Here is a 27,042-nt window from a genome sequence, read left to right as displayed (position 1 = left end):
AGTATTATTTATAGATGACTTCTCAAGGAATACATGGATATATTTCCTTAAGAAGAAATCTAAAGTCTTTGATAGGTTTAAAGAATTTAAGGCTCTAGTGGAAAACCAGACAGAGAAGAAGATAAAGGTGTTGAGGACAGATAATGGTGGAGAGTTTTGCAGTAAGGAATTTGAAGAATTCTGTAAGAAGTATGATATAGCATGGTAGAAGACTACTTAATATACACCTCAGCAAAATGGAGTTGCAAAAAGAATGAACAAGATGTTGATGGAAAGGGCAAGAATCATGCTCAGTGGTGCCGGGTTAGGATAGGAATTCTGGGCAGAGGCGGTGGATACTGCATGTTACTTGGTCAACAGGTCACCTTCATCAGCGTTGGAGGATAAGACTCCACATGAGGTATGGACTGGTAAGAAACCCTCTCTTTCACATCTAAGGGTATTTGGATGTGGTGCATATGTACATGTTCCAAAGGAGAAACGAACCAAGTTGGATAGTAAATCTGAAAAGTGCATCTTTATTGGGTATAAGGATGGTTTAAAGGGTTATAAACTTTGGAACCTAGTAACAAGGAAGGCTGTGTACAACCGAGATGTGGTGTTCAGAGAGGTGAAAGATGTTATTAAACATGAAGTCCAACCAAAGGAACCTAAGAAGTTAGAGTTTAAGCTAAAAGAGGAAGAATAAGACTCTACAACAGAGGAGGAATTGGAAGATGAAGAGCCACAAACTCTGGTTGTGAGAAGATCAGTTCGAGAAAGAAGGCAGCCAGAGAGGTATAATCCATCTGCTTTCTGTTCAAATTTTGCTTTGTCTGTTACTAATGATGATCCTAGAACTGTGAAGGAAGCAGTGGATTCAGAGGATGGAAAACTCTAGAAAGAGGCCATGGTTGATGAAATGGCATCTTTGCAAAAAAATGAGGCTTTGGATCTGGTGGAGTTGCCAGCTGGGAGGAAACCCATTGGCAGCAAATGGGTGTTCAAAATGAAGACAAAAATGCAGAAGGAAAAGTGGAGAAATACAAAGCTCAGTTGATAGCAAAAGGTTATTCCCAGGTGCTAGGAATTAATTTTGGTAATATTTTTTCTCCTGTTGCCAAGGTAACTTCTATTAGATTACTTTTATCTGTTGCTGCAACTTTTGATTTTGAGGTAGAATAGATGGATGTGAAGACAACATTTGTTCACGGGGATTTGGAAGAGGAGATCTACATGAAGCAACCTGAAGGCTTTGCGGTGAAGGGTAAGAAAGAACAAGTATGCAAGTTAAAGAAGTCTCTTTATGGGTTAAAACAGTCACCAAGGATGTGGTATAAGAAATTTGATACATTTATATGGGGACTTGGCTTCACTAGAAGCAAGCAGATCACTGTGTGTATTTTAAATTAATTGGTGATGTGTTATTTATCTGGTCTTGTATGTGGATGATATGTTGCTGGTTGGAAATGACAAAGAAATTATCCAGGATTTGAAGACCCAATTGTCCTCCAAATTCGACATGAAAGATCTTGGTGCTGCAAACTATATTTTGGGCATGGAAATTAAAAGAGATCGTGAAAAGAGGAAGCTCTAGTTAAACCAAAGGAAGTATATCGAGATAATACTGCAGAGGTTTAATATGCAGGGTCGTAAACCGGTGAAGGTTCCTATTCCTGTAGGTGTGAGGTTATTTGCTGAACAGTGTCCCAAGACATAAGAAGAGGAAGAGGACATGTCCCGTGTTCCGTATGCAAGTGCAGTCGGTAGCCTAATGTATGCAATGGTCTGCACTAGACCAGACATTGCACATGCAGTGGGAGTATTGAGTAGGTTTATGTCAAAACCAGGGAAGGAGCATTGGAAAATAGTGAAGCGGGTTTTCAGGTATTTGTGTGGCACTAGTGATTATGGTTTGTGCTACCAAGGAAGAACAGGATTAGATAGAGTGTTGGATATTCATGGATTTGTTGATGCACACTGGGTTGGAGATCTGGATAAGAGAATATCTACAAGTGGGTATGTGTTTAACCTATTTGGAGGTGCAGTCAGTTCGATGAGTAAGAAACAATCTGTAGTGGCACCATCAACTACAGAGGTAGAATACATGGCAGCCACTCATGCAAGCAAGGAAGCAGTTTGGTTGCAGAGATTGTGTTCAAGTATGGGGTTAGTACATGAAGCTATAAGGATAGATTGTGATAGCCAAAGTGCAATTTTCTTGGCAAAGAACCCTGCATATCATTCAAAGACAAAGCACATTGATGTTTAGTATCACTTTGTGAGGTATATGATAGAAGACAAAAAAGGTGTTGCTGGTAAAGGTGGACACTTTGAAGAATACTGTAGATGCATTGACAAAATCTGTGAGCTCTAAGAAGTTCTCTTGGTGTAGAGAGACAATGGGCATTTCAGGGATGGGAAAATGACTAAGCTATCTTATGGCCCCCTGTGGAAAGAAAACAACAAGTGGGAGAATGTTGGGTTGTGTTATATTCTTTCCACGTAGTTAACAGGGGGTTTGAGGGGCACCCGTAACCCCACTTTATGTGGTCCAGGGCAGCGCCCCGAAAATTTTTGGTTTTGGACCCTATGTTAGGTTGGGCGGACCCACCTATGGTTTTGTGCATGATTTTCGCACATGTTTTTTGGACGCGATGGTTTTCAGTCCATGGTATTGGATGCTTCGGCATGTATAAATATGTATTGTAACATTGAAAGGAAAAAAATGAAAAATCAAGCTGGTAGTCCCAGTTTTGGGATCCAGGGGAAAATCTCTGTGTATATGTGTTTTATGTGTTCTTCTCTCGCATTATATATTTTCTGTGTTTTAGAATTCGTATGCAGGTAATTTCTATACGGGTTTAAAACCTACATTACCAAAGTGATCATACAAGTTTGTAAACCATTCATATGTATGATTTTGGGCAACATAGTCTAGGCCACCAGAGCACATACAGACAGTCTTTGATATATCATAGTACTGCATAGTGCATTCTAGTTAATCTAATACAAATATAAGAATATAAGGAATCTTTCCATTCATTAGATTCATAACATCTAAGATATCATGCAAATCATGAGCATAACAATAATCTTCACCATTCATGCATTCATTAACATTAAGGAATATACATGAGCTCATTCCACACACAAGTAATTCTTGAAACATTATAGATTATAACTCAACATATAAATTCATTTGACTTATTTGAGTATGTAAAGATGGTTGGTAATTAAATAAGGGTCTTCAACTCTCCACCCAACCATAGTCCAGGTGCATTGCAACTTTCTTACAACTGATCACCCCTAAGCCAAATCCAAACTTTGAGGGGATGGTTGCTCATGGTAAATTGTTACCAAGATTGGTAAATAACCACAAGAAATAGTTCATTGTCTTGGTGGTTTAACAACTTATCCCTTATCCCTGACAGTAAGCATAATAGTCACTCACTCTTTGAGTTCAATCATAGGTCTTCACCTAAGTTCCAGATGTGGTATTTCTCAATTCCAAGAGATTGAATCCACTGTTTAGGTGGTATAACAAATTCTTTTTCATGGAAAACACTACAAAGGTTTATAGTCCACTATCTTGGTGGTTTAACAACTCTCTAGCAAGCACCACAATGGCTTAGATTTCCCATTCCAAGTATTTTAATTGCTATACAACAAGCACCATAGTGATTTAGGTGGGCTATTGCTTAGTTCTAGGAGATTGGATCCACTGTTCAAGTGGTTTAAAAATTTCCTTTTCATAACAAGCACCACAGGGTCTGTAGTCCTTTGTCTAGGTGATTTAAAAACTCTCCAACAAGCACCACAATGGCTCAAATTTCCCTATACTAGTGGTTTAACAACTATATTGCCAACACCACACTTATTCAATTTTCTCAAATCCATCATAGGATTTCATCCAAGGTCTAGGTGGGATATTTCTTAGTTCCAAGAGATTGAAACCATTGTTCAGGTGCTTTAACAACTTCATTTTCAAAGCAAGAACCGAAGGGATCTATAGTCCATTTTCTAGGTGGTTTAACAACTCTCCAGAAAGAACCACATTGGATCAGATTTCCCTTTCCAAGTGGTTTAAGAGCTATACAAAAAGTGCCATAATGATTCACTTGCTTCTCTTAGTTCCATCACAGGACTTCACCCAAGGTCCAGGTGGACAATTGCTCAGTTCTAGGAGATTGAAGTCACTATTCAGGTGGTTTAACAACTGCTTTTCATAGTAAGCATTGCAAGGATCTATAGTCCATTGTCGAGGTGGTTTAAGAATCCTCCAACAACTACCACAATGGCTCAAATTTCCCTGTCCAAGTGGTTTAACAACTATAAATAAGCACCATAGTGATTCAATCATCCACTATGCTTCCCACTGACCACTCGGGCATGTACACACAGTCCAGTGGTCTTAAACACATGCATAGGGAATAACTCCCAATAGTCATAGATCATAGGGATTAGTGACAAAATCCAACACTACTACTTTCTATCTTGCTCCCTAGTTTCGCACAATGGATTCATTAAATAATGCTCCAAGAAATGACTAATTCCTCTTTTTCTTCTACTCTCCCCCTTTTGTCTCCATTGCCCATGCAATGAAAGGCTACCCCCCTCCTTGTTTGACTTGTTTTCCATTGTTCTAAGGCCACCGTCTGACCTCGATCCCCAAGGGGATTGGGGATGGACCCTATCTTGCACCCACACCAGCTAATCCCATCTCATGAATGTGGTCAAGGAGAGTAGGTAGATTGGCTAGCAATCGACCTACAACATTAACTCATGCTGGATTGTGGTTCTTCGAGGCACACAACTCTCCTCCCCTTAGAGTATGGATCATTGTTTCCCACTCCTTTAGTCAACCACCAATTAATTTCACATTAATTTTCACGTGTTAAAAATCAATTGTGTTTGCCAACCGTGGATCTCACACTAGTGCTTACACACTTATATTTACATATATGGGGTGGAATGAAAAAGGTTATTATAGATCCAACCCCCTTAAGGGAACACCATCCTCAGTGTTCTATATAACTAAAAACAAAAATAAATATTAAGATTTATATTGAAAACTCTTACATCAATGACATATTCCATGTCCTAAGTTTCCATTTTAAGCCATGTTATTCATTATCCATTGTCTAGTCACCTTTAAACTGTCTGGAACTCCTGCACATTCTAGCTGGGTTGTCTATTGCTCCACATGACTTCCACGGGGAAAATATTTAGATCATTGTCTTCTTGGACACACCCAATGCATTTGGTTTTGGTGTCACCTAAATGGCCTAGTCCCTATGGTTTTTAGCTCAATTATGCTCCTGCTTCGCTACTTTGATGTCACCTTGTAATCAACATCAACTATCCTTGTTAGATAGTTCATGAACTTGCCTATATCACAAGCATACAATTCTCATGAGATTGATCATAATAAATTTAAATCAAATTAAGCCAAAATTTCAACAAGTAATGCTTTAACCAATACTTATCTCTGTGGTTGTTCTTTGCCTCCTTTGGCTCCACAAGTAACAATTTCAGCTCATTGTTTGCATTGAATAGGTGCCCTTGTGCTCACATCCCAGTGAGTATTGAAAATTTTCTTCTCCCATCAGTTACTCACCCTTCCAAGCCTAGACAATCCCCATCCCGATTAGTCTACCTGGCTAAGGATTTTCTGCATGGTGTTATTTTTAGAGTCTTATAGCCAATTTCCTTTATGGCATGATATATTATGTTACACATGTAGTCTTATAGCCAAGTGCCTTTCTGGGGTGCTCTACTACATTGCTCATGGAGTCTTATAGTTAGGGTGTCTTTCTTGACTTGCTCCTATGAGGTAATCAAAGTTTCATAGGGCTACAATGTCACCACAATGGACTTGTTCCTGGGCTGCTTGATCCATCATTATAATTGTGTCACAACATTCAGTTCCCATGAGATCTACTTAAAATTTTGAAATCAGAATTTTTATTTTTAATTGCCCAATGTGCTTCATCAGAAGGAAAATCTCGTAAACATGAGACTTTTAGTCATTTTGTGGGGATCTCTTGTAGGTGGTGATATTTTTTCATGGTGGCTTCTATCTCACACCCAATTCCAACACTCTACCTACAATATGATCTTTCAATCAACCAAATAACTGTAAGTTTTCATACATACAATCTCTTCATTGCAAAAATTCACAACATCCCAAAGAGATCTCATGATTATTATGCATATAATAATCCTATCACCTTCAACTGAGTTCAAATAGATTGTAATGAAATTATCTTGACATTGCATATGTGTATCACATTCACTCTAAGCGTTCCACAATGCAATCAAATATTCATTTAAGAAACCCAAAGGGTTAAAATTGAGAGATGCGTGTATTTAAAGTCATGAGCGATTTATCTCTTCACTTTGTGTTGTAGGAATTACAAAAGTCCTAGCATTATTTTCAAATATCAGGCTTCCTGCCTTAACCATACCCTTGCTCGTTCATTCTTGCAATACATACATTTTAGAAACAAGAGAGACCAATTTCAGCTGAAATGAATTCTTACCCAATTCCTTTCCTTTACCTTTTTACCTTTGCTTGTTGCTTGCCTTATTTACTTGGATTCCATTACAAGCACTCTTAGCTGAAGTGTTTTCATGGAGTCCAACTAGCTTTTAGCATACTTGCTGTTGCAATATTCAACAATCCCTAAACATATGCATATTCATCTTGACATGCATGTGCCATATTTTCATCTAATCCATGCTATTCATACATTATAATTTTTAGTGTTAACTTTCAAACTTTGTTGTTTTCATTTATTCATAGAACCTATCTAATAAGCATAAGCATATGCACACTACTTTCTTTCATGTGGTAGTTAACAACAAGAGATCATTCTTGCACACTTTCCATATGGATATTCCATGTGACATGGAATCCATTAGGTAACCTCATTGCATTACCCAAAACATAGCAAGTACCAATTTCTTATTTTCTTACCATTCACACATTCATATTATTTCAAAAATAAAATATATCAGCTAAGCACAAATTTCAATTAAGGGAAACTCTCTTCTTAAGCTATTTTCATAGTTGTAACATCATTGCCCATTTGATTCATATGGACCCAATCAAGTCCTCCTTGATTGATCCTTTATCCACACTTTCCCTATAATGCAGTTCTGTAAGGAAAACTTCCAATTTCATTAGTAATTTCATCAAGGTTAGAAATCACATGAATACACATAGAAATTTTATTAAACACATAAATAAATTCTCACAATTTCTTAGCAGACTCTCGACCCAAATTTCTTCCTTGTAACAACTTTGGGGTCCCTTCCCTTTTTTGCACTCATAGGCATATAAACTATCTCAACACACGTTATATCAGTACAAATGCATTAGAACATGATAATTCCTTCATGCAATCTTACAAACATATACTCATATAATGCACTTAATTAGGCATGCAAACAATGTTTTAAGTGTGCATAAAATTCAAGATTCATAATCGATAATTATTAGAATACTTATATGGAGAAAACCATTGACTGGTACGAAACCTCTTATTTTCTCTTAGCCATAGGCTTTGCTGCTCCTATTTTGTTCAGTGATGGGTCATTCTCAGGCTAGGTCATGACTCCATGAAGACATTGACTTACCAAGAGACAAGTATGTCACACAACCAATATTAGAACACAACACTTGTGCCTAGACTCCTCCTTCCAGGCTTCAGCCTTCTACAAGGAAACCAAAGGAGAAGTGCCTTCACAACACTGTCACATCATGCCTATCAATCTGCATAGGTTCTAGTTGCATCATTCTCTCATGAACACCTTATCTTCCATAACCTTGATTCCACAAGACTACATACAATATCTTCATTGTTTTCCCAAACATGTTGTCAACTTGTTACTTTTTACATGTTCACCATTAACCACTATTAGTCATGGTATGACAACAAAATAATCTAGTCTTTATGCATGCACATCCATTACTATATGCACCTAACATATATTTAGCATATCATTGTTTAATATCTATTCACTAGACTTGCAACTAAGTCCATCTCTTGCATTTCATTATGCCTATGCTATCATTCCTCAACATATGACAACTTCTCAAAACATTAAAGAAAAGTATTGAAATTAGCAAGGGATAAGTTAAGAGACCCCCCTTAGCCCACTAGGGGTAGTTTAATTGGTGATTGATGTGTTATGAAGCATTATGTAAACCATGAGATTCAAGGTTCAAATCCCTCGTGGGTCAAGCCAACAATTTTTTTTAAGAGATTCCCCCTCATACTTATGGCTACATCACTTGGCCATAATATTTTTCAATTTTTTTGGACTGTCATAGGGAATCTACTCAACTTTTGCATGTTTGTTTGGTGTGTTTATTTTGCTGCATCAAACTCAAGTCATTTTTCTTATCTCTCTTTGCTGTCACACATACACAACTATTAACTCAATCATATATAACCATATCAACCATAATTTGGCATGTCAACACTAAGCATGCTGATTTGAAACATGTTGATATGATATTGTTCACACATCTAAAACCCATGTCAGTTATATACTCTAGGAAATAAAAAGACATGGAAGCATTCTATCAGTGCTAGTAGCCATGACATCTGCAAATTTAAAATCAACATATATAACAATTTAAATTATAAGAAGAAATTTTACCATTTGTGTATGAGCCTCTTCAGGTCCAGTGTTGAAACTAAGCTTTGATACCACTCTGTAACTACCTCCCACATCCTTAACGATCCCAAGTAGTGGTAGAGTTATTTTTAAGTATTGAGGGGTTTTTAGAGTGAATCATATTAGATATCATTTTTTGGGATTCAACCGCGTTAAGAAAGTCATTCATCTATGACCATTTCCATGAGAGGTAGTCGTAACTGACTAATTTCTCATGATTTTTGAATAGTCCACTTAGCACTCATTGCATCGGGTGAAGAAGTGGGATTGAAACTAGTGAAATGAATCACATAACGTTAACCATCACTTCCGAGAAAAACTCCACAATCAAGCACGCTTGAGCCGAAGGCGAACTGGGATGGGTGACCTCCCGGGAAGTCTTGGTTACCGGGTGCAAGCCTCGAAAGTGATGATTGGTGCTATGTGATTCATTTCACTAGATTCAATCCCACTTCTTCACCCTTGTGAGCATCACTGTTGGGTCCCTATAATACTAGTGATTACCCCATTACTATTGTAGTTATACCCCTTATTTATATTGTTGTGCCCCTATTACCCCCATATTGTTATTTCTGTGCCCCATAGAATCCCTCTATTGTTATTTTTGTGGCTTTATATTATTATTGTTAGGTCGGCTGGATTATATTGTGACTCCTTAGACTCCTATATATAGGAATGAGGTTTTGTCATTTGAATCATCCAAGAATTGTTCATTTATGTAATGTAAAGGAGGTTTCCCCCTCGAAGAGGCTGAATTCTAAGGCGTTGATCTATCTTTTCTATCTTTTCTTGAGTTGGTTCCATAACATTTGGTATCAGAGCATTGGATTCTAGGGTTTCGCTGCTCCAAACAGGTCATCGTGGCATTTTCGCTATAACTTTTTTTTCTGTGACGTTTCAGAAGTCGCAAAAAAACCCATTTGAGAAGAAATCGCGTTGAACCTTGGGTCCGAATTTCAGATCTTTTCGTGCGATATTTGTGGAGATATGATCTGAGGAAGTTGGTCTTTTTGCAGACTCCTGAATTACAGTCAAAACAGGTGACCTGGGGAAAATCGTCATAACTTTCTCTCTAGGGGTCGGATTGAAATTTCGTAAGAAGGTACAAAAAGAGGACGGACTGTAGTTTCTTGTATGCATTTTTCAGATCCAAATATTGAAACAGTGACTCGTGGCACGTCGTACAAGTTCGCTCTACTGAACTAGTCTATAATCAAGTCACTGTGGGAGATTTCGCATAACTCTTCCTTGGAGAATCCAATTTGGGTCAAACTTGTGGAATTGGAAAGAGGACACAGAGGGCTACTGCAGGTCACAAATTCAAAACTAGATGATCGAAAAGTACAGAGATACATCAGAGGCAATATTGAGCTCCTACAAAGTGAAAAAAGGTGTGTAGATTTTCTTAAATTTTTGCTTAAGCTTGGTTTGAAAATTTATTTTGAAGGAATTCAAAGGGCATAGTAGAGCATTATTATCGGTAACTGATGCCCTGAGGAAAGAAAATGCAAACACCTAGTAAGGAACCTGAAAGCTCTAGCATGACTCATGAAGAAGAAGAAGAAATGTTATATGATATATCAAAATTACAAGAACAAGTGCAACAAGTGTCACTTGCACAAAAAGCAACAGAATCTAAAATGGATGGTTTAAGGAAAGATGTAGAAGCTAATATGGATGGTTTAACGAAAGGTGTAGAAGCTAAGATGGATGGCATGGAAGCTAAGGTGAATGGCATGGACGCTAAAATTGATGGCATGGATGATAAGATGGAAGAATTGAAGATAAATATGAATAAGTTGCTACAAGAAATGGTCACTAAGGGTGAAAGGGTACTAAAGGAAACTCATGATGAGAACAAAAGAAATGTTAATCATGATTCCATAGACTCTAATGTTGGATCAAAGACTCACCATGTTCCAAAAATCGATATGAGGAAGTTTGATGGCAAGGATCCCGCCACATGGATATTACAGATGGAGCAATTCTTCGATCTCAATAATGTGCAAAACACACAAAAGGTACGTATGGCAACTGTATATTTGGAACCAAATCAGTTTGTATGGTATCAATGGCTTTGTTCTCGTAAAAAATTTATCACTTGGGCAATTTTTACGGAAGAATTGATAGCACATTATGAGGATACAAAAAGCAACACTTTTTTTAGCCAATTGATAAGTCTCAAACAAAAGGGTTCAATAATGGAGCACATTGAGGAGTTCCAAAAATTGAACATAAGGGTAAAAGATATTCCAGAGGAGCATAGGATTGATGTGTTCATAGGGTCTTTAAAGGATAATATCCAACATGATGTTCGCCTTTGGGAACCTGATTCATTAGAGAAGGCATTCAGGTTAGCAAGAAAAATGGAAAGCAAAATTATGGCAACTAGGAAGCATACCACTCACAACTATAAAGACGGAAGTGTTGTTGCCCCTAGTCTTCCACAACCTACAAGGTTGACACCACAACAATTGGAAGAAAAAAGAGCAAAAGGGCTTTGTTACAGTTGTGATAGCAAATACACAAAAGGTCATAAGTGTGCTGAGAAGAAATTATTCTACATAGATTGTGAAGAGGAAGAAGAAAAGGAGCAAGAAAGGTCAAAAGAAGAGGATATACTCCAGGAACAAAGCCTAGATGAAGAACAAATAAATCCGACCATATCTTGTAATGCATTGGTAGGAATTACCACTCCTCAAACCATCAAGATAGAAGGACAAATCAAGAAGAAAAAGGTAATAGTGTTGATTGATTCAGGAAGCACCCACAATTTTATTCATTGTAGGGTAGCAAAAGAATTGAATTGCTTCCTATATCCAGCACCAGAGTGTCAAGTGATGATTGCAAATGGAGGAACAATAAATTGCTCTGGAAAGTGCCATAATATCAAGCTATCCATGGGAGAATATGTATTGACTAGCCCAATGCTTTCCATTCCAATGGGAGGTGCTGATGTTGTACTAGGAGTCCAATGGCTACAATCCTTGGGTACAATAGCTTTTAATTTTCAAGAACTTTTCATCAAATTTTCTACGGAAGGAAAGGAAGTTGAATTAAGGGGTATTGCAGGGAAACCAGGAAAGATAATCAGCTCTAATGGCATGACAAAGCTTCTAAAAAAGGAGCAAAGAGGTGTAATTGCACAATTATGTTCGCTAGATGTTTCCACATTGGAATCATCTATTTCTCCAGATCTCCAAAAAGTCCTGGACAATCATTCCAAGGTATTTGAGACTCCCAAAGGTCTCCCACCTATGCGTGATCATGATCATGCTATTCATCTGATTCCAGGAAGTGTTCCTCCAAACATCAGGCCGTACAGATATCCCTATGTCCAAAAAAGTGAAATTGAACGTATGGTTGCAGAAATGCTAGAGGCTGGTATAATTCAACCGAGTCAAAGTTCTTTCTCAGCTCCAGTAGTATTGGTGCACAAGAAGGATGGATCATGGCGCATGTGTCCGGATTATAGGGAGCTCAACAAGCTCACTATTAAAGATAAGTTCCCCATTCCTGTCATTGATGAATTACTGGATGAATTGCATGGATCAATTTACTTCACCAAGTTGGATCTTCGTTCAGGATATCATCAAATCAGAATGAAGATTGAAGACATTCCGAAAACGACATTTAGAACTCATGAGGGTCATTATGAATTTTTGGTCATGCCTTTTGGCCTTACCAATGCACCTTCAACATTTCAAGGTTTGATGAATTCAATTTTCAAACCATTCCTTAGAAAATTTGTGTTAGTATTTTTTGATGATATACTAATCTACAACAAGTCTTGGAAGGATCATGTTGAACATGTTGACAGGGTGCTACAACTATTGGAGGAGAAACAATTATATGCAAAAAGATCCAAATGTTTCTTTGGAGTCCAGGAGGTGGAATATTTGGGTCATATTGTATCTCATGAAGGAGTTAAGGTAGACCCTAGCAAAATTAAAGCCATTAAGGAATGGAAAATCCCCACATCCATAAAGCATCTGCGAGGATTTCTTGGGTTGACAGGGTATTATCGCAAGTTTGTTAAGAATTATGGGAGAATAGCAGCACCTCTAACAACATTATTGAAGAAAGATTCATTTTCATGGACTCCGGAAGCAACAAAGGCCTTTGAACATCTTAAAGAGGCAATGTGCCAAGCACCGGTCTTAGCTACACCGGACTTCACAAAAACCTTTATTGTGGAATGTGATGCTTCAGGAAATGGAATTGGTGCTGTTCTAATGCAAGATGAAAGACCCATTGCTTTTGAAAGTCGTCCAATCAAGGGAAAGTTTTTAAGCAAAGCTATTTATGAGAAGGAAATGTTGGCAATACTCCATGCACTTAAGAAATGGCGACCCTACCTAATGGGAAGACACTTCAAGGTAAAAACGGATCATGATAGCCTTAAATACTTTTTAGAACAAAGATTATCCTCTGAAGAGCAACAAAAGTGGGTCACAAAGATGTTGGGTTATGACTTTGAAATCATCTACAAAAAAGGGAAGCAAAATGTGGTGGCAGATGCACTCTCAAGAAAGGATGAGGATGTGGAAGCATTGTTGTGTGCCATTTCTATTATCCAACCAGATTGGATAAATGAAGCAAGGGAGGAATGGAAGAATGACGAAGAAGTGTGGGCACTTATTCGAAAGCTACAACAAGATTCCAGTACTTCTGATACATTTAGCTGGCAAAATGATTCGTTATGGTACAAAGATCGCTTATACCTCTGTAAGAATTCCCAGCTAAAACAAAAGATTCTTATGGAATTGCACACTTCTCCCTTAGGAGGGCACTCAGGATTTTTAAAAACTTACCACAGGGTTAAGAAGGAATTTTTTTGGGATGGCCTTAAATCAGATATTCAAAAGTTTGTGGCAGAATGTTTGGTTTGCCAACAAAATAAAGTTGAAACAATTAAGACACCGGGTCTATTACAACCTTTATCCATTCCAAGCCAACGTTGGGAGGAGGTTTCAATGGATTTTATCACAGGTTTACCCAAGTCTGAGGGAAAGAGTGTCATCATGGTGGTAGTTGACAGACTTACCAAGTATGCACACTTTTGTGCATTATCACATCCATTTAAAGCCAGTACAGTTTCTACTGCATTTATGGAAACAGTTCAAAAGCTACATGGAAACCCAAAGATTATTGTAAGTGACAGAGATCCCATTTTCACTGGAAATTTTTGGACAGAATTATTTTCTTGTCTTGGTACTCAGTTAGCTCATAGCTCATCTTATCATCCTCAATCTGATGGGAAAACTGAGATAGTAAACAAATGTTTGGAAGGATATCTTCGTTGCTTTGTATCTGATAAACAGACACAATGGGTCAAATGGTTGCCTCTGGCTGAATGGTGGTATAACACTTCCTTCCATACAGCAACAAAAATGACCCCATTTATGGCACTTTATGGGTATCAACCACCATCCATCACATCATATTTAAGAGAAAATTCTAAGGTTCAGGCAGTGGAACATCACATCGAACATCAACAACAAGTCCTCCAACTCTTAAAGGATAACCTCGTGTTGGCACAAAATAGAATGAAACAACAGGCAGATCAACATCGCAGTGAAAGAAGTTTTGATGTAGGTGATTGGGTATTCCTACGGCTACAACCATATAAGCAAATGTCCCTAAAGCAAGCTAAGAAGGATAATAAATTATCACCAAAGTATTATGGTCCGTACAAGGTGTTGCAAAAGATTGGTACTATGGCATACAAATTGGAGCTTCCTGCAGCTTCTCGATTGCACCCAGTTTTCCATGTTTCATGTTTAAAGAAGGTTATAGGCGACAAGCTCCCAATTCAAACAATATTGCCAGAACTTGACGAGGAAGGAAAAATTATATTGGAACCGGAAGCAGTCACAGAAACAAGAACTCGACAGCTACGAAATCGATCAATTTCAGAGTATCTTATCAAGTGGAAGAACTTATCCGCTGAAGATTCCACATGGGAGGATGAGAATTTTATGCAGAAGTATCCAGAACTACTCAAGCGTTGAGGACAACACTTTTTTGAAGGAGAGGGGCATGTTGGGTCCCTATAATACCAGTGATTACCCCATTACTATTGTAGTTATACCCCTTATTTATATTGTTGTGCCCCTATTACCCCCATATTGTTATTTCTGTGCCCCATAGAATCCCTCTATTGTTATTTTTGTGGCTTTATATTATTATTGTTAGGTCGGCTGGATTATATTGTGACTGCTTAGACTCCTATATATAGAAAGGAGGTTTTGTCATTTGAATCATCCAAGAATTGTTCATTTATGTAATGTAAAGGAGGTTGCCCCGTCGAAGAGGCTGAATTATAAGGCGTTGATCTATCTTTTCTATCTTTTCTTGTGTTGGTTCCATAACAATCACCCGATGCAATGAGTGCTAAGTGGAGTATTCAAACATCATGAGAAATTAGTCAGTTACAACTACCTCTCATAGAAATGGTCATGGTAGAGTTACTTGTTTTTTTTGACCCGATCTCAAAGATTTGTTATGAAGATAGGATTAACAAAAACTCCCATTGTCCATGTGGTGTCCATGTGGCCTCCACCAGACTCAAGCGATCTTGACATGTCAGCATCACAGGTCCCACCATACTAGGCCCATGTCTTACTAACATGTCTACTCATTCGATTCCATGCTTGTGACAAGTTAACAAAACACCAAGACCGAGCAGTGGGAAATATCTTGGCATCATGGTTTTGCAACTCGAACCACGTCTGAATTAGTTTATTCCCCGTCGGTATCACTTGGGTTAAAGGTTAACAATGCAAGGAAGGTTGAGCTATGAGAAGTGGGCGGTGACAGGGTTCCACAGTGGAACCATGCACGGATTGGCCCGATCTCGTTAGCACACCTATTACAAAGTTAACATGATGCTGGCAATGGGTGGTGAGTGGTGATAGGGTTCCATGCTAGAACCATTGACCAAGGTCCAATACCTCCACATCATCTTGGTGTCTCAGTGTTAGGGTTCTTTCCTTGCCTCACTCTACTCCAACCTCAATTAAAATTTCCAAGGTTTAAGGTCTAAGACCCCACCAATCCATGTCACCTTGATGCCTCACCATCAGGGTTTCCTTGTTCCCCTCCATTCCAACTTCAATGAAAAGTGTCAAGGTTCAAAGTCTGAGATATAACAACTTCAATCCATTGCATTTTTTTCCTGAGGTGGAACCCACCGATCCATCTCAACTTGGTGCCTCAACATTGTTATTTCTCACCTTGCTTCCCTTCCAACACCAATTGCAAATGTAGAGGTCTAAAAATTGTTGGCCGATGGAAATATTTAAATACCCAAGGTTTCACTCTCTTCCCTTTGTGTGTTTGGTTTTCGGCCTATTTGTGTAGGCTTCTCCTGTAAGGGTAGTGTCATGCTATTTCATCCCACAGGTTCTGACTGTTGAAATGTGTAACTAGGTTTGGTCTTCATAATGTCTAATGTAATCGTGATTTTATGTATTTGATGTAAAGAGAAAAATAATTTTTGTTATTATTATTTTGGAGCATGAGTTTCATGTTCAAGGTTGTTTTATTTGTAGGTGAAGCACCCGTTGAGCGCTTCTATGGATTTATCATAAAGCCTAGGAGTCATTTGAGTCATTGTAATTTGTAAAGACCCTTTTGGGCATATTGTATCCAGTCAAGAGAATTTATTTGAGTCAAAGACATCCTCCAAGACAAGTCGACCTAGCAGTCAAACAAGTCGGCCTACAAAAGTTGGCCTCATGAAAGGGTTGTTCAACCTAGATAAGGAGCATATATATAAAGAAGTAATTGATCTCATTATGGAGCATCAAGAAGTTCGATCATAAGCACAAGAAGCACAACCATAACCAGCGAAGGAGATAAGAATAAAAGGAGGAAGAAACCAAATTTTTAAGGATTGTTTCTGGGCATCGTTCTTCACATGTGCAACGAAAAATAGGGCACATCTTGCTGCAACATAATAAAAGTTACAGTCATCTTAAGGAGTCAAATATTGGAGTCTGGAAGATCTAGTTTCTAGGCAAAATCATCAAGGAAATAAGTCCAATCCAAGTGAAAAATAAAAGCACCCTAATTCTGCCCTAAACTGTCCACACGTATGAAATTGCAGGGATTTCAGAAAGGCTGAAAAGTACACTAGATTTGAAGCAGTGACTGAATTTTTGAAGTGAAGCTGACATCTGGAGCATTGAAGCAAGTTTGACGAGTGTTGACTTTGAGAAAGAGAGATTCATAAAGAAGAGGTTTGACTTGGTCTTGGAGGGGTCTTTGTCAAGGGTTATAGCTCTTCGAACTCATCATCTGAACATTCTATAAGAAGAGAAGAATTCTTGTGGGTTTTCCTTTCAAGAGGAGAGGTTTTGGCCCTGGCTAGCAACCTACATTTTGTGTCCTCTTGTCTCATTGATTTTCGTTGTTTGGTATCTGATAGAGAACACAATAATAAAGTGAAATAAGAAACTAATAACAAGTACATCAAGTTAAGTAAAAGAACATCAAAAGAAATTATTAAAGTAAGAGAAATCACCTAATCTAGCAGCCCCTAGATTTCTCAACACTGATGACTAGTTTAACGCCACATTTTGAAGATATTTGCTGATAGGGGAGAAACTGCTTGAATTCTATCTTGATCCATACCATGGTGCAGAGGTTTGAAGCCCTGAAACTTCTAGTTATGGTTGGTCATCAGTAGTAGGAAACAAGTGTCCTTGTCCCTCAATATTTTAGTTCCCGAGGAAAGAAAAGGGGCAATCCCAACTAAAGGTCATGTGATCCTCACAACTTGAAGAGGAAACAACACCAGGCCAATATATATTCTGAAAACATCTTACAATTGATTAACTACAGTTCAATGGCATATAATTTCTCCAATTACCAATGTGATCATACTAGTTTGTAGACCATTCATATGTATGATGCTAGACAACATAGTCCAGGTTACCAAAACACACACAAACAAGATTTGGTATATCATAATACTGCATGGCACAATCTAGTTAATCTAATATACATATAAGAGTATAATGCATCTTTCCATTCATTAGATTCATAACATATAAGATATTATGAAAATCACGAGCATAATGATAATCTTCGCCATTCATGCATTCATTAACATTAAGGAATATACAAGACCTCATTCCACATACAAGCAGTTCATGAGACATTAGATACTGTAACTCAACCTATCAATGCATTTGACATATTTGAGTCTGTAAAAATGGCTAGCAACTAAAGGAGGGACTTCAACTCTCCACCCAACTATAGGCTAGTTGCATTGCAAATTTCTTACAATTGATCACCCCTAAGTTGGATCCAAAGTCTGAGGGGATGCTTGCTCAGGGAAATTTTATAAAAACTCTTCGTAGGCACCCATGAGACTGAGTTCACTATCATGGTGGTTTAATAAATTCTCCCTAGAAATAAGCACCACAATGACTCACTTACTCCTTGAGTTCAATCACAAGGCTTCACCCAAGGTCTAGATGGGTTGTTGCTCAATTCTAGGAGATTGAATCCATTGTTCATCTGGTTCAAAAACTACCTTTTCATAGAAAGCACCAAATGATCTGTAGTCCATTGTCTAGGTGGTTTAAAAACTATCCAACAATGACCACAATGGCTCAAATTGCCTTGTCCTAGTGGTTTAAAAACTATATAGCCAAAACCACAGTCATTCACTTACTTTTCTCAATTCCATCATAGGGCTTCACCCAAGGTCCATGTGAGATATTCCTTAGTTCCGGGAGATTGAATCCATTGTTCAAGTGGTTTAACAAATGCCTTTTCATAGCAAGCACCACAGGGATTTGTAGTCCACTATTTAGGTGGATTAACAACTCTCCAACAAGAACCACAATTGCACATATTTCCCTTCTCAAGTATTTTAAGAGCTATATAGTAAGCACCACAATGATTCATTTCTCTCAGTTCCATCACAGGGCTTCACCCAAGGTACATGTGGGCTATTTCTCGGTTCTAGGAGATTGAATCCAATGTTTAGGTGGTTTAACAATTGCCTTTTCATAGGAACCGCAAGGATCTGTAGTCCAGTGTCTAGTTGGTTTAGAAACTCTCTAGCAAGAACCACAATGGCTCGAATTGCCCTTTCCAAGTGGTTTAACAACTATACAACAAGCACCACACTAATTTAGTCATCCCCTAAGCCTCCCACTGGCCACTTAGGCATGTACACACAGTTTAGTGGCCTCAAACTCAGTCACAGGGAATAAATCGCAAAATTCAGAGAGCATAAGGCTCAGTCACAAACTCTAACACTGCTCCTTTCTGTCTTGCTCCCTAGTTTCTCACAATGCATTCATTCATTGATGCTTCGGGAAATGACCAATTCCCCATTTTTTTCTACTCTACCCCTTTTGTCTTCATTTCCAATGCAATGGAAGGCTACCCCCGTCCTTGATTGACTTTCTATCCATCGTTCCAAGGCCGCCGTCTAACCTCAATCCCCGAGGGGATTGTGGATGGACCCTGTCTTGCACCCACACCACCTAATCCCATATGATGAATGTGGTAAGGGAGAGTAGGTAGATTAGTTAGGAACCGACCTCCAACATTAATTCATGTTGGATCATAGTTCTTCAAGGCACACAATTATCCTCCCATTAGACTATGGATCATTGTTGCCCACTCCTTCAGTCAGCCACCGATTAATTTCACATTAATTTTCATATGTTCAAAATCAATTGTGTTGGCCAGCCATGGATTCCACGTTGGCAGTTACACAAATGTATTTACATATATTGGGTGAAATTAAAAGGGATGTTACAACAAACTTGTTAGGAGAGCCATGTATTGCAATAATTATTTAGTTTTTTTTTTTCTCTATTTTGGTAAGGAGCCAAACCCAATCACTTTGAAGATAAATATTTTCCATGAGCTGAAACCCTAAGTACTTTAGGCCAATGTCAACGGTAGAGGACATGAAGGGGAAGATTTGATTGAAATAAATCTTCTTAGGATTAGATAGGGCTTGTTGCTGCAAAATCTAGCAAGCCTAGTGTAAAGCCCCACTAGGAAAAACCATATCTTAGGGAAACAAGAGATCAACTGCCATTGTCACCTTAATAACCTTTCTCTTCGTATTTAGTGGTATTTTACGACAAGGGAGGCTTCCCCAAATGATCACCTAAAGGATAGTCAATGAAAATGGCTCAAGGTGATTGAATGAGGTCTAAAGATTTGGATATAGTATCAACAGAGACTAGAAGGTCTAAAAAATATTGCCAAAATTTAGGTACTCTATTCCTATACCAAATATATGGTTGTTATAAGATAGGGTTTTTGCAAATTTTCAATGATAAGGCAAGTGATGTCATATACTAACCTAAGGAAAATCTTTTTTAATGACTAATCGATAAAGGGACAAAGAAATTCATATAGGTACCAAGGATTTAAGGTTTGTAATGGAGTTTTATGCATAAATAACCAAAGAATGATGATGCTAGCCCTAAAAGGTAGGGTTTAAAATGTAATAATGCTAGATTTTACTTTTGAATATATTATTAATGCATTCCCTACTTTAATATCAATGAAACATCCAACATAAATTACTATTTAACACATTTTTCATATAAAACCTTAACCCTAGATATCTAGGAATTAGATAAAAGAAGGAGAAAATTATTAAATAAAGAGGGATGATTGAAACTACTATGACGTATGCCTTGTAATAAATGGGAAAATGGAGTCTTCTAGGGATAAATCAATGAGAATAACCTTGTTGGAGTAAGGTGGGATGACTAGGGAATCCATTTTGAATGCTAGCGATTTCCTTGTGAGTGGAAATTTTAAATTTAAGATATGCACACTCAGAGTTCCCTTAAAGGTTTCCACGAAAACAATTTTACATATCATAGAGGAGCAAAATTTCAAGATAGATTTAGCAATTATATCATGGCATAATTAGAATCCCAACTACATAAATTCAACATGCAATATATATAAAATAGGTGGTAAACTTACAATTTTTTCTTAGAGAAACATTTTAATCAATTCTAGGACTCATTTCCAAGCAAAAACCATCTCCAACAAAAACTCACACCGTAAAAGAACACATTTTGGCCAAGTAGGAACACGAAGACTGATTCAAACTCTTGAGAAAAAGAATAGTGATGAGTGACTGAAGATAAAAAATGAAATAAGGCTTTCCTTTATATATATTAGGACTAACTAGCCTTATCTTAATAATTTCACAAGCAAAACCATAATCATATTTGGTTAAGTGTTCAACAAGTGTGAGGTCACAAGCCAACCTCAATATAGCTCAAAAACATAACAATAAATGCCAAAATAGCTCACATATTTGGGAAATAATGTCCTCCATTGTGATGTCATCTTCCATAAAAGATCAACATGCCACAAGCATGTGACAAAATGGATCATGAGTGCTCCATACTCCAAGGAAAGCTCAAAGTACATGGGTATGCCTCCAAAACCATGATTCCATCATAATTGTGCCCTACATCACCCTTCTAGGGGCATACAAAGTGACATGGCACCATCATGCTCAAGCATTGGGGTTCAAAAGTGATGTGCAAACCCTCCCATGTCATCTCAAGAATAACGAACCATCATTCGAGCCTCAGAACAAGAACACCCATCAAATAGAGTCAAGGCCAACCTGGGGGTGTCTTATGTCCATCTGGGCACATCATTAATAAGTCCAACGCCCAACCTCAATGGCTCAACATTTCAGCATATGGGGTACTCATAAGAGTCAAGTACCATGTGGAATCATATCATAGCTCAACGCTCATCTATGGAGGGGAAAATCTACATCATTAAGGTCATAACTTCTCTTTGGATGGGGTACAATGACCTTTGAAGTGTTACTAAAGGGGATCAAGAAAAACTCTCAAGGGGTCTTTGTTGCTGTGATAATAACACTTGAAAATAAACCTCTCGAGATCAAGTGAGATGAATAATTATTAGGGAAAATAACCATTAATGCAACATAGTGGGCCATACCTAATGCTGGGGGCATAGGAATACTTCACAAAAAACTCACCTTCAAATGTCTAACTAGATCAAGACATGTAAATAAGTTACCTCACTTATATAAGAGATGATTAGGTCAACAACCCTATTAGGTGTTTCTAGCCCCCAAGGGTTGTGGCATGTGCCAGGTTAGCCCATCAATGCATAGGTGTGCATGATAATGATGGTTACAAAGTGGGAAAGACCTTAGGGTAGGTGCGATAACCATGAAACCAGCTAATGGGGGTCCAACATCCTAAGTGTATCGCTGTAAGGAGGGAGCAATCGTGATGGCATGTGATACCCCTTTCCTTGGCCTACTTTTTCCACCCCCCTGGTGCACCTTTTACTTTTAATGACTTGTCTTTATTTGGTGCATAGCTTAGGAGCCAAAGCTTTCTTTTGAATTTCTCCATTACCCCTTTAAGATGAAGTAGTGTCTTGCTCATCAGGATTGGGACTTACTAGATTTTTTTTTTCTTTAAATGAAGCACTAAATGCTTGAGGCACTAGGTGATGGTTAATAAGGGGGGTGGAGCTCAATCTTCAGAGCCACGTTTTTGGGCCCAAACTCAAGGATGCGGATGTAGGGTGCCAATTCCAATTGCCAATGAACACCAACCTAAAGAGTAATTGGGAGAGATGGAAAGTGGTAAGTAGTAAGTATGGATTAGCTTGGACATGCTACATCAATTAGAGCTTCCTCAGTCTTGCCCTTTCTAAAACCCTAAGGCCTTAGAGGAGGTCCCACTTGACTAGAGTCAAAGATTAACCTCCCAAGTGAAGTAAGGGAACAATAATACAATCAAGGCCAAACAATTATCTAGTTTTTCACCATGATCCATTATTGGTAATGCTCATAACATTAAATGAAAGCATATGATTGCAAAAATGGTTAAAGTACTTGCTGATAGATGACCCACTTTTCTTCAACAGGAAATCCTAGATGGGAGAGAGATTTGATCAGAGCAATGAGTGGAGAAACATGACATAACATTATGTGCTAATCAAATATGGCTGTTGGCTAGCTGACTTGTTGGCTGTCCAAAGAAGAGAAATTTTTTCTCCTATAAATTATCCACTTTTTGGTGGGTAACAAGCCCCACTAAATAACCAATAATTTTGCAAATTTTATTTCCTTGGCCATACCTACGGCCTTACAAAAGAGATTTAAAACTTCCTTCAATTTCCCCACCATGTGCTTTGAGTCATCATTGAAAATGAAGATCTCGTCAACAAAAGGTAAATGCAAAACAATTTACTCCATGATCTCCACCTTACCCGTAAAATTCAATTTTTTTTTTTTTACTAAAATGACTAAGAATGCACTTGGCTTCTTTCCGTAGTCAGTACCGATTAAACTTGTTATTTTTCTAATAGTTATGATTGTTTTTTAATTTTCTAGGAGTAATTGGTCATATACTTCTACTGTGTGACAATTAAGTCTATCTGGAAACTAATGACAACTTATGTGGAGATATATGCATATGCAAGCAGTTCTAGAAGAGTTTATAATATATATGGTCTCTACACTGTGGCATGAGTTAAAATAATTATCTTTTCACTAAAAGTTATGCTTGGTTCTTTTCTTTTTTTATATATGCTGTCTTTCTTTTCCTGAGAGTAATGGGTGAAATAAAGATTTTCTAACCGTGATAATGAAGTCTATCCGGAAAATAATTACATAACTTATATGGAGTATAGGCAAGCAGTTTTGGGAGATTCCGTATGGTATTTACACTGTTAGATAAATCTGATTGTAATATTTTTACAGCTTACATTAGGTTGCTATGACAAAAGATTGAAAAAAGCTCTATAGAAGTGTCAGATCACATGCACTTGCACTTCAGGCATGAGTAGCCAGAGGAAGACTAAGACTATTTTGAAGGGATGAAAATTGCATTCTTTTCAATAACAGGCATCAATTTCTCTTGAAAAAAAAATATCGAAATTGATCTGTACTTACTGTGAGAAGTACGCATGAAACCCTGTGAGTTTTGGTCAAAGTTATTAATTTTCAGCTATACTGAGTTTAGCGAAAGCTTCTGTGCAAGATTGAAATAAATCAATCTACTTTTAGTTTAATTTATCTGGTTGTGTGAAATGGCTCTTAGTTATACGAAGCAACAAGATTAAAGCGCATATAGAAATGGCAGCTAGGGAAGTTGATAACAAAGATCCTAAAATTGAGATCTACAATTTAAAATATAGCTTAAAACTCGATTTATCTGATAGAGATAGGTGGTTTAAATGGAAACAAAACAGGCTGCAAAAAAAGGAAAGAAGATCGTTTGAGACATCTAGTATAAAGTTTAAATTCAATATATGCCCCTGCACAAGCAGTGTACTGTACAATTTTTGTCGATCTTTTTGCATGTTAAACTATTCTATCCTTCCTCTCTTAGGCACCAGCATAACTTGAAGGTTGTGTGTAGTGTATTCTCTAGCTTTTTGGCTTTGTGGTTAGTCTACTTATGACTCTGTATTTTTTTTTTTACATAAGGGGAAACATTTTGGACATTTCTTCTTATTTTAAAGATGGTTATTTAAGACATAAGGTTAGGTCAACAAATCATAAATAGATCATATATTAATTCATCAACAATCAATTTATTAAGAGCAAGGAATTTGAATCTAGAGAAAGATCATAACAACTTTCCCTTACAACCATTTAAACTACACCCGATTAAAAGTGCCTATGTACTTGCCTATTGCTATCAATCACGTCGCAGTTCCTTGTGGAGTTTTGGCAATATGCCACTGCAAGAATTGCACCACTCTGCTTTTTTGTATGAGAAAGTTTTCACTTCTGACAGTGTTTCCTTCTTAGCAGTAGCTAAAATTCAGTTGCCTGCCATTTGGGTCCATACCCAGGCTTTTATCATATAATATAATACCCAATTGTTGTAACACAAGTGATAAATAAATTTCAACACAGAAGCTTGAGAGAAAAAAAAAATGTTTACCATCATTTTGTTCGACACTTTTTCTATCATCTATGTCATGACATAGTATGCTTTAAAACTGTACTGATATTCCAATGAAATTTATCATATGGCCTGTCTGTTACAGAGAACATTACACACGCAAATGCTGTAGACTTGGATCCAGAGGGCAATGCATACGTTACTGACACCAAACAGAATATCATATGGAAAGTAAGCTCGGACGGATCTACAGTCTCTGTGCTAAGAAATCCCGTCTTTGCATCACAGTCTAGTAAAGTTCCTTTCATGGCAATGGGTCTCAATGGAATTGTGTACCATCCGGATGGTTTCCTTCTCGTAGTTCATATGTGTTCTGGGGCCATAATCAAGAGCAGTTTAGATGGAGTGGATGTGAGTGTAGTGAACATGAGCAGCCCCATGGTATTGGGTGATGGTCTGGTTCTTCTTTCCCCCGAGAAAATGGCGGTGGTTGGAACTCCATCAGCTCGATTGCTAGAGAGTAGGGATGGATGGAAAAGTGCACAGCTAACCCATAGATATGTTGGGCCAATGCATCGTTTTGCCACCGCTGGTACAATAAAAAATGGTAAAGTCTTTGTCAGTCACATGTTTGGTTTTGGTTTTGGAAATGGAAAGCATATTATTACTGAAGCCATTTTCAGGCCACTTGGGGGTACAAGTTAGAAGAATGTTAGAAGTATTAGAGGTCTACACAAATCGGTCATATTTATTTTGTTTTTGTAATATTATGCAATACATTTGTTTGTATAATGTTATTGAATACAGTAATATTAAAAAAAAGCAACTGTTGATCAATATGGAAGATTATGGCAAAAATGATATATTAAGATGGTTAGAGATTTCCTTTTTTAAAATGCGTTATTTATACAATGTAATTTGAGGCAGATTTTTTGTGTACTCATTATATTAAAAAGTCATGTAATTGTTTAAAGTATTATATAAAAAGTTATGCAAGTGTTTTAAGCATTTTATTTGGATTATAGAAAATAGCACAAAATATTATGGTAAATTTAAAGAATGTTTTTTCATATTTGTGGATAACATCCTCAATAAACTTGTTAAATTAGACTAGTGCTCCTTATCCAATGAGATTAGAAGTGAGCACCTGCCACCATGAAATTAATTAAATACTCAACAACATTGACAACAATTTGAGCTAGCCCCATAGGCTCAACTAAAATATTAACATAATATTATATATTCTTGGTGTAACTTTTGTGGCAGTGTTAATAGTGAAAACCTATGAAGTTGAATTGGAAAAAAAAGGAAAGGAAACATGCACTTGGATTATTATTATTTTTTTTTGTTATTTATTACTTTATTCTTGTAACGGTTTTTTCTCTTAAAAATCTGAAGTTACTATGCCTATTAACCCTATTATCTTTTTATTGCAATGAACCACCTCCACCTAAATTCTATTAATAAAACAAAATTTTATCCTTACAATTTATTTCACATTTCATTAAAGCCAAGACCATAAAAATCATTAGTAGTTAATTACTATTTAGCTAACAATGAACAACCATTTAACCTTAGAAGTAACCAATTAATCAAATAATGATGCATTCATCCAAAAAAAAATAGAAGGCAAGAAAAGTAGCTTATCAAAGAGGTGAAATGCCCTTATGCTATCTATGAATTCATTATCAATGTTTTCATCAATACCATGAAGGGTGTTGAAAGTATAGAAGTTTGTATAAAAAATGTAGTATATGTTTTGTATAACTACTTGATTCAAAGGCTAGAACAATTTATGGTTAAATTATTGTTATTGATGTGTCTTAAATGGAGAAGGCAATAAAACAAACAATATACTCAATTTTATGATGAACTATATGAAGTGTACGGCTAAACCTAAATATACATAAAAAGAAATTACCCATTTGCTAAAATCCCATAAGGTGCCTTCCACTAATGAAAATGTGATTTGATTGGAAGAGAACAGATTTCTACGCTTTAATTCCCACAATAAGCTCCTAGCTAGGTTACCAACAAACATAGATCCATGTTAACCACACCTTTATCAAGAATAGAGAGACATCAAATAATATGAGGTGCAAACCTCTTTTAGAGTGTAAAATTTGAAGAAAAGTTTTCACCTTAAGAGATTTGATCCCACTTGGCACTTGATATATATGGTCAACATGAATCTATGATGATTTTACCTATCTATTTATCTACAAACACTATGTGTCAACTCCATGCCTAACATGGAAGGCATTACACATCTCCTTTATCTTGAGCAACAAAATAATAAAATGTTTTAACCATTATTATTTTTATTTTTTCATTTATATAAGCTACACTGTCTACATGTTTTTTGTCAATAGTATTTTTTTTAAATACAGTTCCCCTTCATATTGAAAAGCAGAAAGCATATATCCATAGGATAAAATATCTCTCT

The 27,042-nt window shown here is 37.1% G+C and overlaps 1 protein-coding gene across 1 annotated transcript in view; it reads left to right on the top strand.

The window, feature by feature from the left end:
• The window catches only part of LOC149249802 (uncharacterized), a 78,646-nt gene extending 53,209 nt beyond the window's left edge, over positions 1-25,437 (top strand). Inside the window, exon 2 of the mRNA XM_089456322.1 lies at positions 24,742-25,437. Coding sequence (XP_089312448.1) covers positions 24,742-25,301 — 560 coding nt within the window. The 3' untranslated portion in view covers positions 25,302-25,437. The remainder of the gene's footprint in view (positions 1-24,741) is intronic.
• Positions 25,438-27,042: the final 1,605 nt, after the last annotated feature.

Source organism: Pinus tabuliformis, chromosome 7 (assembly GCF_031772625.1).
Source record: "Pinus tabuliformis cultivar Carrire ecotype Pingquan chromosome 7, CPIR1, whole genome shotgun sequence".
Lineage (NCBI taxonomy): Eukaryota > Viridiplantae > Streptophyta > Pinopsida > Pinales > Pinaceae > Pinus > Pinus tabuliformis.
Note: the sequence above shows the minus strand (reverse complement) of the source record. Positions and strands in the feature narration are given on the sequence as shown.